At 41.5% G+C, this 17,654-nt stretch overlaps 1 protein-coding gene across 1 annotated transcript in view; it reads left to right on the forward strand.

Moving 5' to 3' along the window:
* LOC110288529 (cation channel sperm-associated auxiliary subunit epsilon) overlaps nucleotides 1-17,654 on the forward strand; it is a 154,949-nt gene that overhangs the window by 99,878 nt on the left and 37,417 nt on the right. Inside the window, exon 14 of the mRNA XM_085843318.1 lies at nucleotides 6,449-6,501. Coding sequence (XP_085699444.1) covers nucleotides 6,449-6,501 — 53 coding nt within the window. The remainder of the gene's footprint in view (nucleotides 1-6,448; nucleotides 6,502-17,654) is intronic.

Consider the following 17,654-nt stretch of genomic DNA (forward strand, 5'->3'; position numbering starts at 1 on the left):
TTTAGCAGTGTTCTTCTGTATTTCTTTAAGTGAGTTACTAATGCCCTTCTTAAAGTCCTCTACCAGCATCATGAGATATGATTTTGATTCTGAGTCTTGCTTTTCAAGTGTGTTGGGGTATCCAGGTCTGGCTGAGGGGGGGAGTGCTGGATTCTGATGCAGGTGAGAGGTCTTGGTTTCTGTTATTAAGATTCTTACGTTTGCCTTTTGTCATCTGGTAATCTCTGGCGTTAGTTGTTATAGTTGTCTCTGGCTGGAGCTTGTTCCTCCTGTGATTCTGTTAGCCTTTGTCAGCAGTTCTGGGAGTCCAGCTCTCTCCCGAGTCTCAGTGGTCAGAGTACTCTCTGCAGGCAAGCTCTCCTCTTGCAGTGAAGGTGCCCAGAGGTCTGGCATTCAGACCTGCCTCCTTGCTGCAGATGAAAGCCAAAAACAGGGCCTGTCCCAGAAGATGTGTTGCCTCTGCAGTACCCACCTTCACCTGCACAGACTGGTCTCTGAAGAACCTGGGACACAAGATGGCTCACCTGCTCTGGCAGTCAGAGCTTTCCCAGGCATACACCTCTCCTCTAGTGGGAAATGTACCTGGATGTCTGGAGTCCAAAACGGGGCCTGTCCTAGAAGCTGTGTAACCTCTGCTTGTCCTAGAAGCTGTGTTGCTTCTGCAGTCCATGAGCTGACCTGTGCAGACTGGTCCCTGAAGGATCCGGGAGACAAGATCTCAGGTCCTATTTTTTTCTTCTTTTTTTAAAAATTTGTTATTAAGTATTTTCCTCATTTACATTTCCAATGCTATCCCAGAAGTCCCCCATACCCTCACCCCTACTCCCCTACCCACCCACTCCCACTTCTTGGCCCTGGCATTCCCCTGTACTGAGGCATCATGTGTCCTCCACTTGTCTTGCCTCAGCCCAGGTCTTGTCTCAGCGTGGATCTTGCCTCAGCACATGCATCCAACTGCAGCACACCACCAGAAGCTTTTTGGTGCATTTCTCTGTGGCGTCCCAACAAAGGCAGTTCAACTCTGCAGTGTAAGGCAGACCAATACATGTGCATCCTTAGCAGAGAACACAACCTTTCATCACGTATCCTTTCGTGTGCTTGCTTTTGCAGAACATCCTCTCTCCTGTATCTGCTTCAGTGAAACATTCCTTCACATGTCTACCTTAGCCTTTCACATTCCTTCATGTGTTTGCCCCAGCAAAACACCATCAATCAACTTTGAAAAGAACACTTAGGTTTCCACTTGAGAGTTTTTAACTGGGAAAATGTGACCTATCCTCATTTCTGTCAGAAAACACTCCCTAGAAGCTGTGTTAGCTGCATGCCCCACTCCCACCTCCCCACCCCTACTCACTAACTGCATCCTGCAGCTGAAGCACAAAACTGCACCCTAGCCTGAGTCTGCATTTTCTGCTTTCAGGGGTTTGGCTGTGACCTTTGCAGCTATCTTCTGGAATTGGGGATTTCTCCTGTCTCTCTCAATCCATGAATGTGTCATAGCTTCCTCTTTGCCTGTCCAGTCCAGCTTTACCCAACAGACCTCCCTCACCTAACTTCAGGTCTCAATTACTCCATTCATTCACTGGCTTCTTTATGACCTGTGAGGCCTTTTTGCCCCTGTTGTAAAAGGAAACATGTTCTTTTTTTTTTTTTTTTGGATTCAAATCAATTTATTTGATGATACTGTCATAGGTGATTTTGTTTATTCTAAAAGGAATAGATGAAGGAAATATGAAGGAAAAATTCAAATTATCTTCATTTTTATGTGATTTTGTATATTAATCACTGTGAAGACTCTACACATAAAGTTCTGCAATGACAAAATGCAAAGAAAAGTATCAAGATACAAAATTAACTCACAAAACTAGTAGATTTCTTATGTACAAATAATGAATATAGCAAAAATAAAATCATAAAGATATTATTTTCCAAAACTTTAAAATATCCTAGAATAATTTTTTAAAATTTTTTTTAGGTATTTTCCTCATTTACATTTCCAATGCTATCCCAAAAGTCCCCCATAACCAATTCCCCACTCCCCTACCCACCCACTCCCCCTTTTTGGCCCTGGCGTTCCCCTGTACTGGGGCATATAAAGTTTGCAAGTCCAATGGGCCATTCTTTCCAGTGATGGCCGAGTAGGCCATCTTTTGATACATATGCAGCTAGAGACAAGAGCTCCCGGGTACTGGTTAGTTCATATTGTTGTTCCACCTATAGGGTTGCAGATCCCTTTAGCTCCTTGGGTACTTTCTCTAGCTCCTACATTGGGGGCCCTGTGATCCATCCAATAGCTGACTGTGAGCATCCACTTCTGTGTTTGCTAGGCCCCAGCATAGTCTCACAAGAGACATCTATATCTGGGTCCTTTCAGCAAAATCTTGCTAGTGTATGCAATGGTGTCAGAGTTTGAAAACTGATTATGGGATGGATCCCTGGATATGGCATCACTAGATGGTCCATTCTTTCGTCACAGCTTTAAATTTTGTCTCTGTAACTCCTTCCATGGGTGTTTTGTTCCCATTTCTAAGATGGGGCTAAGTGTCCACACGTTGGTCTTCATTCTTCTTGAGTTTCATGGGTTTAGCAAATTGTATCTTATATCTTGGGTATCCTAAGTTTCTGAGCTAATATCCACTTATCAGTGAGTACATATTGTGTGAGTTGCTTTGTGATTGAGTTACCTCACTCAGGATGATGCCCTCCGGGTCCATCCATTTGCCTAGGAATTTCATAAATTCATTTTTTAAATAGGTGAGTAGTACTCCATTGTGTAAATGTACCATAATTTCTGTATCCATTCCTCTGTTGAGGGGCATCTGGGTTCTTTCCAGCTTCTGGCTATTATAAATAAGGCTGCTATGAACATATTGGAGCATGTGTCCTTCTTACCAGTTGGGACATCTTCTGGATACATGCCCAGGAGTGGTATTGCGGGATCCTCCGTTGAGTTGCTGGAATAAGTGGGGTCATTTATGAAAAGTATGCAAAAAACCAGTGCCTGTCATAGAATCATTATCTAGTAAGACCTGGGGGAGGGGAAGTTTCTCCTTCTCTCTTTTTCAAGGCAGACCAGTTTCAGACCTAACCTTCTGGGCCTACTGCATTGTGAGGCCTATCTCTGAAATCCAGTGCAAATCCCTGCTAAGCAACAGGGAAACATGGTGCTGTAGAAAGCACAGGTTATCTTATTAGCCATGGAAGTCAAATCCTGTTTACCAAGTATAGAATATGCTCTCACGCACAGCTTCCTTTCTTTACACTCTCGAGCCATGCTTAGGAATAAGCAAGCCATCAACCTTCTGGGAAAATAGTCCAGAGACAGACAGTACCAGCTCTGTTCTTTCTCCATCCAGTGATGTCAGGCTCTTCTAAAACTGCCAGGCCAAATGGGCTGGAGTGAGCCATTTGAATTGGAACTTGCATCTTTGTCACTTTGTTGTTTGATTGCCTACAGCATAGAGAACTGTCATTTCCAACAAGGCATCATGTCACCTTTAAACTTTCACCAAGAGGTGAACATACAGTAGTGTAACCCAGCCTCCAGAAGTCCCTGCTGTTTCTTTGGGAGAAGAATTGACTCATGAGGGGATGACAACTCTAATATGTCACCCACCAGCATGTCAGTGACAAAGGCCATTGGAATTCCCATGTGGGATCCATTGTTCCATGTGAGTTTGCTGGGCCTGCTGCTGAGGGAATGCTCAGTAGTAAAAGCTTAGTTCTCAGGGTTCAGTTCAGAGCACACTTATTGGCTGGCTAACTGCTTGCTACTCTAGCTCCAGGGAATCCCCCATCTTCTTCTGTCCTCTGTGAGCACTTGGATCTTTGCATTTATAATAAGCCTTTATAAGCACTGAGGCTGGGCCGATATCTACCCTCTATTCTATTAAAATCTGTTTCCTACTAATGACCCGGAGTTACTTCCTGTTTCATCTGGGCTGTTTTCAACTCCAGTTGCACAGCACTCTTGGCCATGCTTTCTTGACTCCTAACCCTCCAGTGTCTTTCTCCTTTCCCCACCTTCTTCTCTACTCATGGTCTCCTCCAACCCCAGGCCTTGGATCACCAAGCCCCGCCTATCTCAATGCTGTCTAGCTATAGGGTGGAGGCATCTTTATTTACCAATCATAAATAAGTTGGGAGCAAGGTCACAGAGTTTTCTGCTAGGTACAGACTCACTTGTTTCTGGGGCAGCTAGGCCTTGGGAACCCACATTTAGCCTTACAGTACATGACAACAGACCAAACCTGAACAAGGAACAATCCTGCCCTGTCCCTGAACTGAGGAGAAATGGTTTCCCTTTAGCTCTGGGTGGGGCTGTCCCAAGCCTGTCCAGAAGGCCAGGTGCCCAGTCTGCAGCTGTAGTTTCCTTAGAAAACAGGTTTTTGCAAGGTTCCTCTTATTTCAGCTCCTTTTCAAAGTCCATCTTCAAGACAACTCAGATTCTAATCCTAGGTGTGGTCATTGGTTGTGATTTTGACAACAAAGACCAGGATGACAACAGGGTATTACAAGTGAAATCATTATAGGACAAACACCATTTGTCCTGACCATGACAAAGTTGAGAAATTGAGCTGCCCTTTTATGGTCATATGGAATGCTTAATAAACATCAAGGACAAGGCCATGCTTCTGAACATAGTTCCCAGGGGAAAACATGGAGGGATTGTAGTTAATAAGGGATGCGAGTCAGTTTTGTGAGAAAATAAACTGCATCTCAGATGGTTAACAAATGAAACCCAGGAGCTTCCCTTGTGTCTCCCCTCAGACAAGAGGTTGTATGAGGCAGGGGCGAGAGTACCAGGCCCCTGACAGAAAAATGGACTGTTCTGCAGAGTTGAAAGCTGTCATCTGCTGGGTTTTTTTCTTTTTAATCTGCTATATTTTCAACCCTGTCTTTTTTTAAAGAATTATTTATTTTATGTTTATGAGTAAACTGTAGCTATCTTCAGACACACCAGAAGAGAGTATCAGATCTCATTACAGATGGTTGTGAGCCACCATGTGGTGGCTGTGAATTGAACGCAGGACCTCTGCAAGACCAGTCAGTGTTCTTAACTGCTGAGCAACCTATCCAGCCCTCAGCCCTGTCCTCTTAAGCTTTCTTTTAAGGCTGACACCATCATCATTTTACCTACAGAAATTGCGTATAATTTTTAGGCAATATATTTCTAAACATTGAAGCAGAGTAAAGGGTGGCCGAGAGTTCTTCCTTAATGCCAGAGTTTTGACAAAGTTAACATTTGAACTGTAAATCTAATGTGTCTAGTTGAGAAAGCAAAAAGTTCTCTTATTTTCAGAGCACAACAATAAGTCTGTCATGTGCTTTGTGGAAAAACAATGCATCTCTTCAACAATGGAGGGATTTGGGGGGAAATACAATCTATTTATCAAATCATGGTGAGGCAGAAAACAGGATGATTAACTGAGTCCAGAGTTCAGGGACAACCTTAACAGTGTAACAAGGCCCTATATCCAAAAAAAGGGGTGGGGAGTATGTATATATTGAAATACACACACACACACACACACAAACACACACATCCCATCAGATTGCAGTAGATTGTTTACATGTGTGTATATGCATGGTATATGTGCATGTATAAATGTATTTAGGCACATGTGTTTGTATGATCATAACTATGGAGGACCAAGGTTGATTTCAGGTGCCTTTCTCAATGTGTTCCACCTTACATGTTGAGGTGGTGTCTCTCGCACAGCAGAGTTTCTTTTGGTTCTTTGAACGTTGCCCTTTTCCACATGCGGTGTTTGCATGATTTCATTGTTACTTTCTCATTGCACTCCAGAGTGTCACCTCTCACAGTAGAGCAGACACTGTGCTGGCTGCTAGGTTACCCTATCCACAGGTAGTACATTGTCTTTAAACAAATAAATACAGATGCTGGGGATGCAGGAACACAGGGTTTCCTGTAATCACAGCCTGTGCAAGGAAACAGTAGGATATCACACATGTGAGGTTAGGGCATTTAAAACAAATACCATAGGCCCTGTACGCAGCCTATCAGTAGATGACCTGTTAGTCCTCTGATTATACACGAGGGCTAGGGAAACCAGAAGGAGCAAAGCAAGAGAGACTGCTACATGCAAGGACATTCAATTCCCTGACAAGTTGCCACTTGAATTAAGCACATGATAGATGCCTGCTGACAGAGTCGACCATGCAGGCTGCAACCATGGAGTAGATAGGGGTGCAGCAGTAGAGGTAGAAGACAGGATCCCCTGGGGCTCAGCCCTAAGATATCTCATTAGATATATGCAAATATTATAAAATCTGGAACACTCCTGGTAAGAAGCCTTTCAGATAAGGGAAGAAATTCAGTCTGTGTTTCTAACCTGAACTATAACCATCTTTGGCTCGACCTCTAGCTTATATCATTCAAAGTCAGAGCTGCTGAGCTCACTTTGTACAATTATTTCATTTTTAGGTGTTCGAAATTGATGTTGGCTGTGATCCAACTAAATACATTATGGTTCGAGGGTAAGTATATTACTTCTTTTGTTGGGGCTTACTCTGTTGATGTTTGGCCTTTTGCTATGTCTTGCAATACTTCATAGTAGCCTCCAGGGCCTGTTCACATCAGGGACAAGAGAATCCACATGTAGACCCAAGTAACATTATGTGATCTTGCCCAGCAACTCATCCCTGATTGGTGAATAAAGATTCCTACAGCCCATAACTGGGAAGAATTGAGGTAGGTAAAGTGTAGTGGTGTGAATATGCTTGGGCCAAGGAGTGGCACTATTAGGAGGAGTGACCTTGTTGATAGAAGCATGTCACTGTGCGGGTGGACTTGGAGACCCTCCTCCTAGCTGCCTAAGGATTCAGAGTCTGTTCCTGGCTTCCCTTGGATGTAAATGTAGAACTCATAGCTCCTGTACCATGTCTGTCTGAAAGCTGCAATGCTCCCACCTTGATGATAATGGACTGAACCTCCAAACCTGTAAGCCAGCCCCAATTAAATGTTGTCCTTAGAGTTGCCTTGGTGTGGTGTCTCTTTACAGCAGTAAAACACTAAGACAGCAGTTGGTACCAGGGACTGAGGTATTAACATGGCAGGGCTGATGATGCTTTTGTTTGGAGGAATGTGGATTTCGGGACTTTGAATTTGGGAAGTAGTACAATTATTTAGGTGGGGCTTAATGGACCATCGTAGTAGGAATATGGAAGACATTGGTGCTTAGGACGATGTGAACTGTGCAGACCTGACCCAAGAGGTTTTAGTATGTGGTCTAGAAACTGTTTTTGGTTGGTTGGTTGGTTTTTGTTTTGTTTTTGATATTTTGGTTAATAATATATCTGCTTTTTCCATTGTCTGAAGAGACTGCCTAAGGCTTAGGTGAAGAGATACTTAGATTAATTGCTTTGACAATGGAAGTCTCAAAACAGCTGGGTATAAATTCTGTTGGGTAGTTGCTTAAGTTCATTCTTATGAAGAGCATTTTAATGAAAAAGAGCAACCTGAGAAAGAAAAAGTAGAAATTACATGGATACCAGGAAGTAGAATGGAGCTGAATCGTGTATTCAAGGAGATAAGCAGATATGGGGAGTAGTGATCTAGTGCAAGATCTCACTCTGTTAAGCTTAGTGCTTATACTTTTGCAGTGAAACAAGGGACTTGGTTATTGTTTTCATTTACACTTTTACTTAGAAATGAAGTCAGTCCAGAAATGGAGAACACAACTGTGATCCAGATCTTTAGGTTAGAAGCTGGGAAACACAGACTTTTGATTTAATTCTAGAGGAGTAGTGACCATGAAAAGCTTAGGCCTAGGCATAGTGGTGCACACCTTTAATTCCAGGAGACAGAAGCAAGCAGACCTCTTTGTTCAAGGCCAGCCTGGTGTGGAGCAAGTTCCAAGCAGGAATAGCTTAGGTCTAGGTGTGGTGGTACACATTTTTAATCTTAGAACTCAGGAGACAGAAAGAAGCATGAGGATCTAAGTTCAAGGTCAGTTACAGAGAAAGTTCCTGGACAGCCAAGCTTAGGCAATGAAGGATGGAATAGAACAAGGGGACCAAGTTCCAGCTCCAGCAAGCAGCAGAACTTGGCAGCTATGGCCATGTGGCTCTAGCTTGAGAGTCAAGAATAGAAGGGACTACTGAGACAACTGAGGATGGTTAACCAGAGCTAAGACATTAGCAGTGATGAAGAGATCAGCATCACTGAGGTGAAATATTCTGGGAAGTGTTTTCTGAGAGAATAAAGAAGCTATGCTCCAGAGATAGCCAAGGTTGTAAATTATGCTGTAGCTGTACGAGGTAACATGTAAAAATAACTCAGATGATATTGATTATGAAGGCATGAAGGGGTCATGGAGAGCAGCTGAGAGACTTGGTACTGTGAGAGGCCAGGTAAGAACTCTGGTGAAGGTGCAGCTGAAAGCTCAGGACTGAAGGGGTCATGCAAAGAAGTTGAGCATTGACATCATGAATGGAGCCTATGAGGGGTGTTTGGTGAAGCTTTGTTGCATCAGAAGACCCCAGTGTGTTGGAGATACTAATACCATGGGATAATCAAGAAGAGCATCAGTTATGGTGTGGAATCAATCAGAGCCTAGGTTACTACAGAGGACAGAGCTGGAGAAGTGACACAAAGCATGTTGGAGGAGCCCACATCATGTGTGGATCTCAGACAATGGAGCAAGTAGCTGTGAAGTTGAATTTGCCTAGGAGACCTCTAGGTGTTAGAGATGCCACAGCCATGAGATACCTGCAACAAAGAGTAGAAACAACTCATGAGAAAGCAGTTTGTTGTTGTCACCAAAGATGAATGGAGTTGGAGATCTGAAGAGTACTTTGACATTAAACAAGGAGATACAGAGTTTGCAGTTTGCCCAGCTGGTTTTTTGGTCTTGTTTGGTCTAGTATTTCCTTACTTTGACATTTTGGGGTGGTAGTGTATAGCCTTGTATGTTGAAGGTATGTGGTCTGCCTTTTAATTTTTATTTTACAGGCCATTTCAGTTAGGTAACTGAATGAATCTCAAAAGAGACTTTGAACTTTGAACATTGTTGAGACTGCTCTAGACAATGAGTACTTTTGAAATTGGACTAAATATATTCTGCATTGTACTATGGATAGGAATGGCCCCCATAAACTCAGGTATTTGAACAAACCTATAGGGGCCAGGGAGCAGAATGTGGTGGTTTGAATATGCCTGGGCCAGGGAGTTCCAGTTTTAGGAGTTGTGGCCTTTTTTCAGTGGGTGTAGCCTTACTGGATGAAGTATGTCACTGTGGATGTGGGCTTGAAGACCCTTGCCCTGGCTGGTTAAGGATGCTTAGTTTGCTCCTGGCTTCCTTTGGATGAAGATGTAGAAGTCTCAGCTTCTCCTGGCCATGCTTGCCTGGAAGCTGGTAGCTCACACTTTGATGATGACAACTGAACCTCTGAACCTGTAAGGCAGCCCCAATTAAATATTGTCTGTTATGAGAGTTGCCTTGATCATGGTGTCTCTTAACATCAGTTAAACCTTGACTAAGACACAGGGTTTGCAGTTGCTGGCTTTGGGGTCTGAGGAGAACCCGAGGAGGAGAGAGAAAGTAGAAACAGGAGGAAGCTGCCACAGGATAGGTGAGTCATGAAAACATGGCTGTGAGTGGTAATCAATTGGAGATAGGAGCTGCCCAGGTGGAATATGACAAATTATAACAGGATTATTGATGGGCAAATAGATTATAACAACATAGAGTGTAGATATCTGCCCAGGTCTAGTGCTGATTAAGGCTTATTATAACAATAAAAGTTATGGGAACTGAATTATCAAGGTAATATTTTCTACAACATACTGGTGCCAACTGTGGGGCACGAACTCACTTTTAACAAAATTGATTTCAGATTCCCACATAAACACACACACACACACACACAAACACAAAACAAGACAAAAAACACATGCTGTCCCTTTCACACTAGGAATGGGGGGAGGTGGTGTGGAATAGTTCCTTAGCAATATTGGGTTTCCCCCAAGCCATGCAGGGTCCAGAACAAGCTAAAATGCAAATGTAGTTTGCAAACATGATTCCAGGGATTCACAGCAAAAACTAAAACACAGATGGACCCTCCCAAATCTGACAGCATGTCAGGTGGCAGAGCCCTTGAGCTACAACAGGGGATGAAGTGCCAGCCAAACCACCCCCTCCCCAGGCTACTCAGCCCAGCTGCTAAAGTGCAGCTCTTGGCCTAGGAGGAGGATGTCAGCTTAGTCTTGTAGGCACAGCACAATGTCTGAACTAAAAAAAAAATGACAGACCTAGAAGACAAAAGCAAGCAGATCTCTGAAATATGGGCCAGCCTTGTCTACATGAAAAGTCAGGGTAGAACCCTCTGCCGATAGATATAGCTGCTTCAAAACAATACTCTTGGAATCAAAATGACTTATTTTTTTCTTAGAAATAATATAAAGGGTTTGCTTAACAATGATTAGTTGTGTCCTTACTAATTTTAAAAATAAAACACATCGGTCTTAAATTTATATAAAGAGAAAGGGTAATCTAGGCATATTTATCCACATAAGGTATGTTTATAATTTCAAGTTGAAAAATTATGCTTTTCTGTTGCTAAAAAGCATTGTGCCCTGGAAAAGGTATATTCTGCTGGACAATGTGAAGACCCAGAATTGGGGTTGGGGCAAATTGTTTTGCTTTTATCCAACAGAAAGAAAAAGCTATGCACATAAGAGCTAACATGGGGAAGAATCTCAAGCTACTCTGAGAAGCCAACCTGTCTCCTTGGAATGTGGAGCTCCCTGTGAGAACTGATGGTAGCTCATGATAGCTGACTTAAAAGTGGATGTCACCCTAACTAGTCTCTATAAATGTGAGCTTCCAGGGGAAAACTGATTACAGCTCAACCTAGTACATTATACAATAAATTAAAGGGAATTAAAATAAAGTTGGTTATACAAAAGAATATTTAATTAATGTATATATAGAGAGAGAAAGGAGAATGCATGATATTTAGTCACAGAGATATTACTCTCTAAAAATGAGAAAAGGAAACGGGAATTGATATAAATATTTTCAAGCACACATAGATAAATAAATAAATCCAGGCCTTTGATCTCAGTATGTGGGAGATAAAGTCAGGGACAGATAGACTCCTTATGAACTCAAGACCAGTCTAATCTACAGAATAGATCAAAGCCAGCCTGTGATATACAGAGAAACCCTGTCTCAATAAATAATAATAATTGTTTTAATTATGAAAATGAAGGTGGTTAGACATTCAGTGGTTATGATATTACAAATCCTCTATGAGAGAAGTCAAAATAGAGGAAGCCTAAATAAAATTGGACTGCTAGATTGAATCAGTCTATACTTTTGATGTGTTTTGGTTGCTGGATTAAAGGCATGCTATTTTGGAAGAGAGGTTATATATTTGTGTTAAAAGAGGAGAACAAAAGGCTTTGGACTCCTTCCAAAGTAATAAGGATCAGATTTGATCCTTATTCAGTGGGAGTATCCCTGGGCTGCAAACAGGAGAAAATCAAAAGGACCCAATGCATTGTTAATGTATATTACTAAAGCCTCTATTGAAACAACTCTGAAATTGACTGAGGTTAATCTATGTCTCCAGCCAAACCCCAGCTCACATGACCAATAAATCTTGGTGGTTACAGAATTCTAATGACTTGTTATTACATACCACCCTCCATTCAGATGGCATGAATAGAGATTTATACCATAGCTTGATTACATGTTCAAACTAACTTCTAAAGAAAGACAGTTGTCTTTCACCTGCTCAAACAAGGAACAACAAAAAAATCATGTTTAATTGATCTGTGCACCCGGAACACATGTCTTCATAGAAATATATATATATATTTCTAGTAAGATTTATATATTACAGGATGAAATGCCAGAAGGGCAGCCCTGACAGGATTTACCCTCAAGGATGCCAAAATGCACAAACCTGCTGTTTCACCTCCCTGATGGATCCTGCCTCAGACTGATGCTCTTTCCAGATACTTGTTTCTAGACTAGCTTCAGAGAGGACTGCTGTTCCCAGAAAGCCTTGGTTCATCCATCCTTTCAGACTGTTCCAGTCCAGACTACAATTAAGCCGTGAACTGTCTTAACACATAGATACTATATAACAAATGATGCCAGCTAGCTTTCTTTGGACGTAACCATTTTTCTAATTTCCTTTTGGGCCCCCAAACAGAAATTCTTTGCCTCAATTCAGCAAGAAGCCATTATAAGAAGACCATGGTCCTGGTCCCTTACGTTGGGGTCAATGGTATGGTTTTGGCCAGGGAGGAAACTACCTAGGGAGCTTAGACTCAGAGGATTTCTCTTTCCTTTCCTCTTCTCTGTCCTTCTTTCTTTCATAGGTAAGAGAAGGGGGATTGAAATGAAAAGGGGGGTATAGAAATACTATAAGAAGTTAGAAAAATAAGAGTTGATTATTGAATCCACTCTTTTTTTTTTTTTTCTTTTTAGACTAGAATAGAGTTTATTTCAGGGGGAGGGGAAGGGCAGTAGAGAAAAAATTAGAGGCAGATAAAGAGACACAGAGAGAGAAGAAGGGAAGAAGGGATACCAGCCAGGAACACATGGAGAGAAAGAGAAAGTAGAGACAGAGGGGGGAGAAAGGGTCAGGAACAGAAAAGAGTCAGGGAGAAAGGTTAGAGAGCTTGAATCTACATTAAAACAAACAAACAAACAAAACAAAAACAACAAAAAGCATTTTATACCCATAACCTTACATTGGTAGATATCTTTATATTCTGATGCAAAATTGAGGTAACATTTTGTTACAGAACTTTGAATATGGTTATAGGTTTAAAGTTTTTGCTGTTAAAAATGTTTGTATACTGACACAAAAGTCAAGATTAAATTTGTTATAACAGGATATAGGTTTAAGGTTTTCAGTGGTATAAATCTTTGTATATACATAAAAATTTAAGATTGATTTTGTTACAACATCATATATTCATATGTATACATATATGTATATATGTATATATACATATATATGTATATCCATTCTTAATAGGTATTATGTATACACAACTCATTTTAAAATACAAGGTTTAGTTCTACTGTAAGGAGCCGTCCTCACATTCGCCATTACAAGATGGCGCTGATAGCACTGACACCTGTGTTCTAAGTAGTAAACAAGCAAGCTGCGCATGTGCCAGGGTAGCTTTCCACGCCATGTGCTCTGCCTTTCCCGTGACGACAACTCCGGCCGATGGGCTGCAGCCAATCAGGGAGCGACACGTCCGAGGCGGAGGACAGTCCTCCATAAAAGGGAGAGGGCTCCGCCATTTCTCTCTCTCTCTCTCTCTCTGGCTCCCTCTCCGGCTCTCTTCACCACTGGCTCCTGATGGGGTAAGCAATAAAGCTTGTGCCGCAGAAGATTCCGGTTGCCCTGAGCGTGTTCTTACCAGGGGGAACAAAAGCTCGCAATATTCTACTCCTTGTAATGGCTGCTATTACAAACTGTTAAAAATAATTAAGCAGTGCAAGTTAATAGTCAGTCAAACTCATGCTCATATTAGATACTAGTTCAGTGAACTAAGATAGAATGTTTTAAGTGTTATTCACATAATAGCTAAGAATAAATAATGTTTTAACAACTTAGATATGCTATGAATAAATAGATGGTCTTCAAAGCACAGCAATCCTCAGAATACGGCATTTAAACTTATTTCATTATTAAAGATCTTTGACTATAAGAAGGTCTGTTTCTGACAGTACCCCCATTCCACCTCAGAGAAGATGGTGAGCATCTTCTATATGGAGTTACAGTGGCAGACTAGTCACTGGGCAAAGAAAGTGCCCTAACTTTTTCTAGAGACAAAATGCTGTCCAAAAAGGACAAATAGACACAGGATAGTCAACTGCCAAGCTCTGCCAAACAGGGTAAGCAAGTCCTTCATAATTCTTGCTTCACATGAGGTCTGTCAGATATCCTGGGACAGAAGACTGAAAATGGATGCTCTGACATTATAGAAAATTTAGGTACTGTCCAAATAATGAACTGTCTCAGACATTTCTATAATTTTTAGAAGCTGAGTCCCTGCACCTCCTGCATACTCAGGTAATATATATTCCTTCTCAGATCTCTGATGGAGTTGAAGATTAGTCATAGTCTGACTATAAACTTAAATTGTTTAGGATTAAAGAAGTTGTTCTAGGTCTATGAAGATGTTTTTAGGTTAATAATACAAATTAGGATTGGGGGCTGGTGAGATGGCTCAGTGGGTAAGAGCACCCGACTGCTCTTCCGAAGGTCCAGAGTTCAAATCCCAGCAACCACATGGTGGCTCACAACCATCTGTAATGAGATCTGATGCCCTCTTCTGATGTGTCTGAAGACAGTTACAGTGTGCTTAGATATAATAATAATAAATAAATCTTTAAAAAAAAAACAAAAAAACAAATTAGGATTGAAAATGATTTAGATAAAAAATTCTCAACTCACCAAGAAAGGATAGATGTTACTTTATCTAAGTTGCCAAATGGACTGGACATTATACATATATTTCATACATTATAGTTTTCATAATTGTTATAATTCTATTCAACATATATCTGAAAGAAGAAGAGCCTCTTATTGAACTAAAAGTGGAGACTGTTGAGGTTTAGTCTTTTGCTATGTATTGTAAGGCTAAATAATGGCAACTAGGCCTGCTTACCTCAAGGAATGAGAGAATCCACAAATAGACCCAAGTGACACTAGTGACTTTGCCCCCCAAGTTATCCCTGATTGGTGAATATAGATGCCTACAGCCTATAGCTGGGCAGAATTGAAATTGGCATGGTTTGGGGGTCCAGGCCTTGAGGTCTGAGGAGAACTATGAGGAGGAGAGAGAAGGTGGAGAGAGGATGAAGCTGCCATGGGATAGGTGAATCATGGAAACATAGCTGTGAGGGCTAGCCAATTAGAGTTAAGAGCTGCCCAGATGGAATAACTCAGTGTTATTGATGAGGAAATAGATTCTACTAAGATAAAAGATAGATATCTGACCAGCTGTACTGCTGATTAAGCCTTATTGTAATAATCAAAGTTGTGTGTCTTTTATCCGGGAACTGAATGATCAAAGGCAGGGTAAAAACACCTGATTGACATCAGGGAAATGCCAATCAAAACAACCCTGAGATTCCACCTCACACCAGTCAGAATGGCTGGGATCAAAAACTCAGGTGACAGCAGATGCTGGCATGGATGTGGAGAAAGAAGAATACTCCTCCATTGTTGGTGGAATTGCAAGCTGGTACAACCACTCTGGAAATCAGTCTGGCAGTTCCTCAGAAAACTGGTCATAGTACTACTGGAAGATCAATCAGTACCTCTCCTGGGCATATACCCAGAAGATGTTTCACTTTGTCATACGTACACATGCTCCACTATGTTCATAGCAGCCTTATTTATAATACCCAGAAGTTCAAAAGAACCCAGATGTCCCTCAACAGAGGAATAGATACAGAAAATGTGGTACATTTCCACAATGGAGTACTACTCAGCAATTAAAAACAATGAATTTATGAAATTCTTAGGCAAAAGGATGGATCTAGAAGATATCATCTTGCGTGAGGTAACCCAATCACAAAGGAACTCACATGATATGTACTCACTGATAAGTGGATATTAGCCCAGAAACATAGACTACCCAAGATACAATTTGCAAAACACATGAAACTCAAAAAGAAGGAAGACCAAACTGTGGATACTTTGTTCCTTCTTAGAATGGGGAACAAAATACCCATGGAAGAAGTTACAGAGACAAAGTTATGAGCTGAGATAGAAGGAAGGACCATTCGGAGACTGCCTCACCCAGGGATCCATCCCATAATCAGCCACCAAACCCAGACACTATTGCATATGCCAGCAAGATTTTGCTGACAGGACCCTGATATAGCTATCTCTTGTGAGGCTATGCCAGTGCCTGGCAAATACAGAAGTGGATGCTCACAGTCATCTATTGGATGGAACACAGGGCCCCTAAAGAAAGAGCTAGAAAAAGTAACCAAGAAGCTTAAGGGGTTGGCCACCCTATAGGAGGATCAACAATATGAACTAACCAGTACTCCCCAGAACTGTGTCTCTAGTGGCATATGTAGCAGAGGATGGCCTAGTCGGCCATCAATGGGAGGAGAGGCCCTTGGTCTTGCAAAGATCACATGCCCAAGTACAGGAGAATGCCAGGGCCAGGAAGCAGGAGTGGGTGGGTTGGGGAGCAGGGCAGGAGGAGGAGGGTATAGGGGACTTTCAGGATAACACTTGACATGTAAATAAAGTAAATATCTAATAAAAAATGGAAAGAAAGAAGAAAAAAACCCTGATTGAGATTAAATATTTTCTACAACATTACTATAACTTTAAAACAAATGAGGCAGGGAGTGGTAACCGTTGGTTGATAACACCAGCCTCTAGCTGGCATGCTCATTATGAAACCAAGCCAGAGCTACACCATGAGGCCCTGTCTCAAAATTAATAAAGTTTGGTGCCCAGACATACACAGAGGCAAAGTACCCATAAACATAAAATAAAATAAATAAAAGCTTATTTGTATGATGGTAAATAATTGATTTTCAAGTTAGTAGGACCTAAAATTACTAGGAGACACATCACTGGGCATGTCTGTGAGGAAGATTTTACATTAGGTTCTTTGGGATTGGTAGACCCACCCTAAATAGGGGTGCACCATTTTAGGGACAGGGTAATGGACTGAGTGTAAAAGAAACCAAAGTCAGGTATATGCCTTTAATCCCAGCCCTCAGGAGACAACAGTGGAGGCCTTGAACACACAGAGATCCACCTGCCTCTACCTCCCAAGCACTGGGTCTAAGGTGGATATCCCCCACCACCCAGCATTGTTTTTTATCTTGAGTTCTTCATATATTTTGCATAAAAGTCCTAGTAGATAATGGAGTTGGCAAAAATATTTTCCCCTTCTTAAGGCTGCTGCTTTATCCAATTGAGTATCCTTTGCTTAACAAGAGCTTTTCAATTTCAACAAGGGCACAGGGAAAGCATCCTAATTAACAAAATCAGAAATGAAAAAGGAGACATAACAACAGATCCTGAAGACATCCAAAACACCATCAGATCCTTCTACCAAAGGCTATACTCAACAAAACTGGAGAACCTGGATGAAATGGAGAAGTTCCTAGACAGATACCAGGTACCAAAGTTGAATCAAGATCAGGTTAATGATCTAAACAGCCCTATATCCCCCAAAGAAATAGAAGCAGTCATTAATAGTCTCCCAACCAAAAAAAGCCCAGGACCAGATGGGTTTAGTGCAGAGTTCTATCAGACCTTCAAAGAAGATCTAATCCCAGTTCTTCACAAACTATTCCACAAAATAGAAACAGAAGGTACTCTACCCAACTCATTCTATGAAGCCACAATTACTCTGATACCTAAACCACAAAAAGACCCAACAAAGATAGAAAACTTCAGACCAATATCCCTTATGAATATTGATGCAAAAATCCTCAATAAAATTCTTGCTAACCGAATCCAAGAACACATCAAAACAATCATCCATCCTGACCAAGTAGGTTTCATCCCAGGGATGCAGGGATGGTTCAATATACGGAAATCCATCAACGTAATCCAGTATATAAACAAACTCAAAGACAAAAACCACATGGTCATCTCGTTAGATGCGG

The sequence above is a fragment of the Mus caroli genome, unplaced genomic scaffold (assembly GCF_978045245.1).
Source record: "Mus caroli unplaced genomic scaffold, Mus_caroli_1 scaffold_1, whole genome shotgun sequence".
NCBI classification, from domain to species: Eukaryota; Metazoa; Chordata; class Mammalia; order Rodentia; family Muridae; genus Mus; species Mus caroli.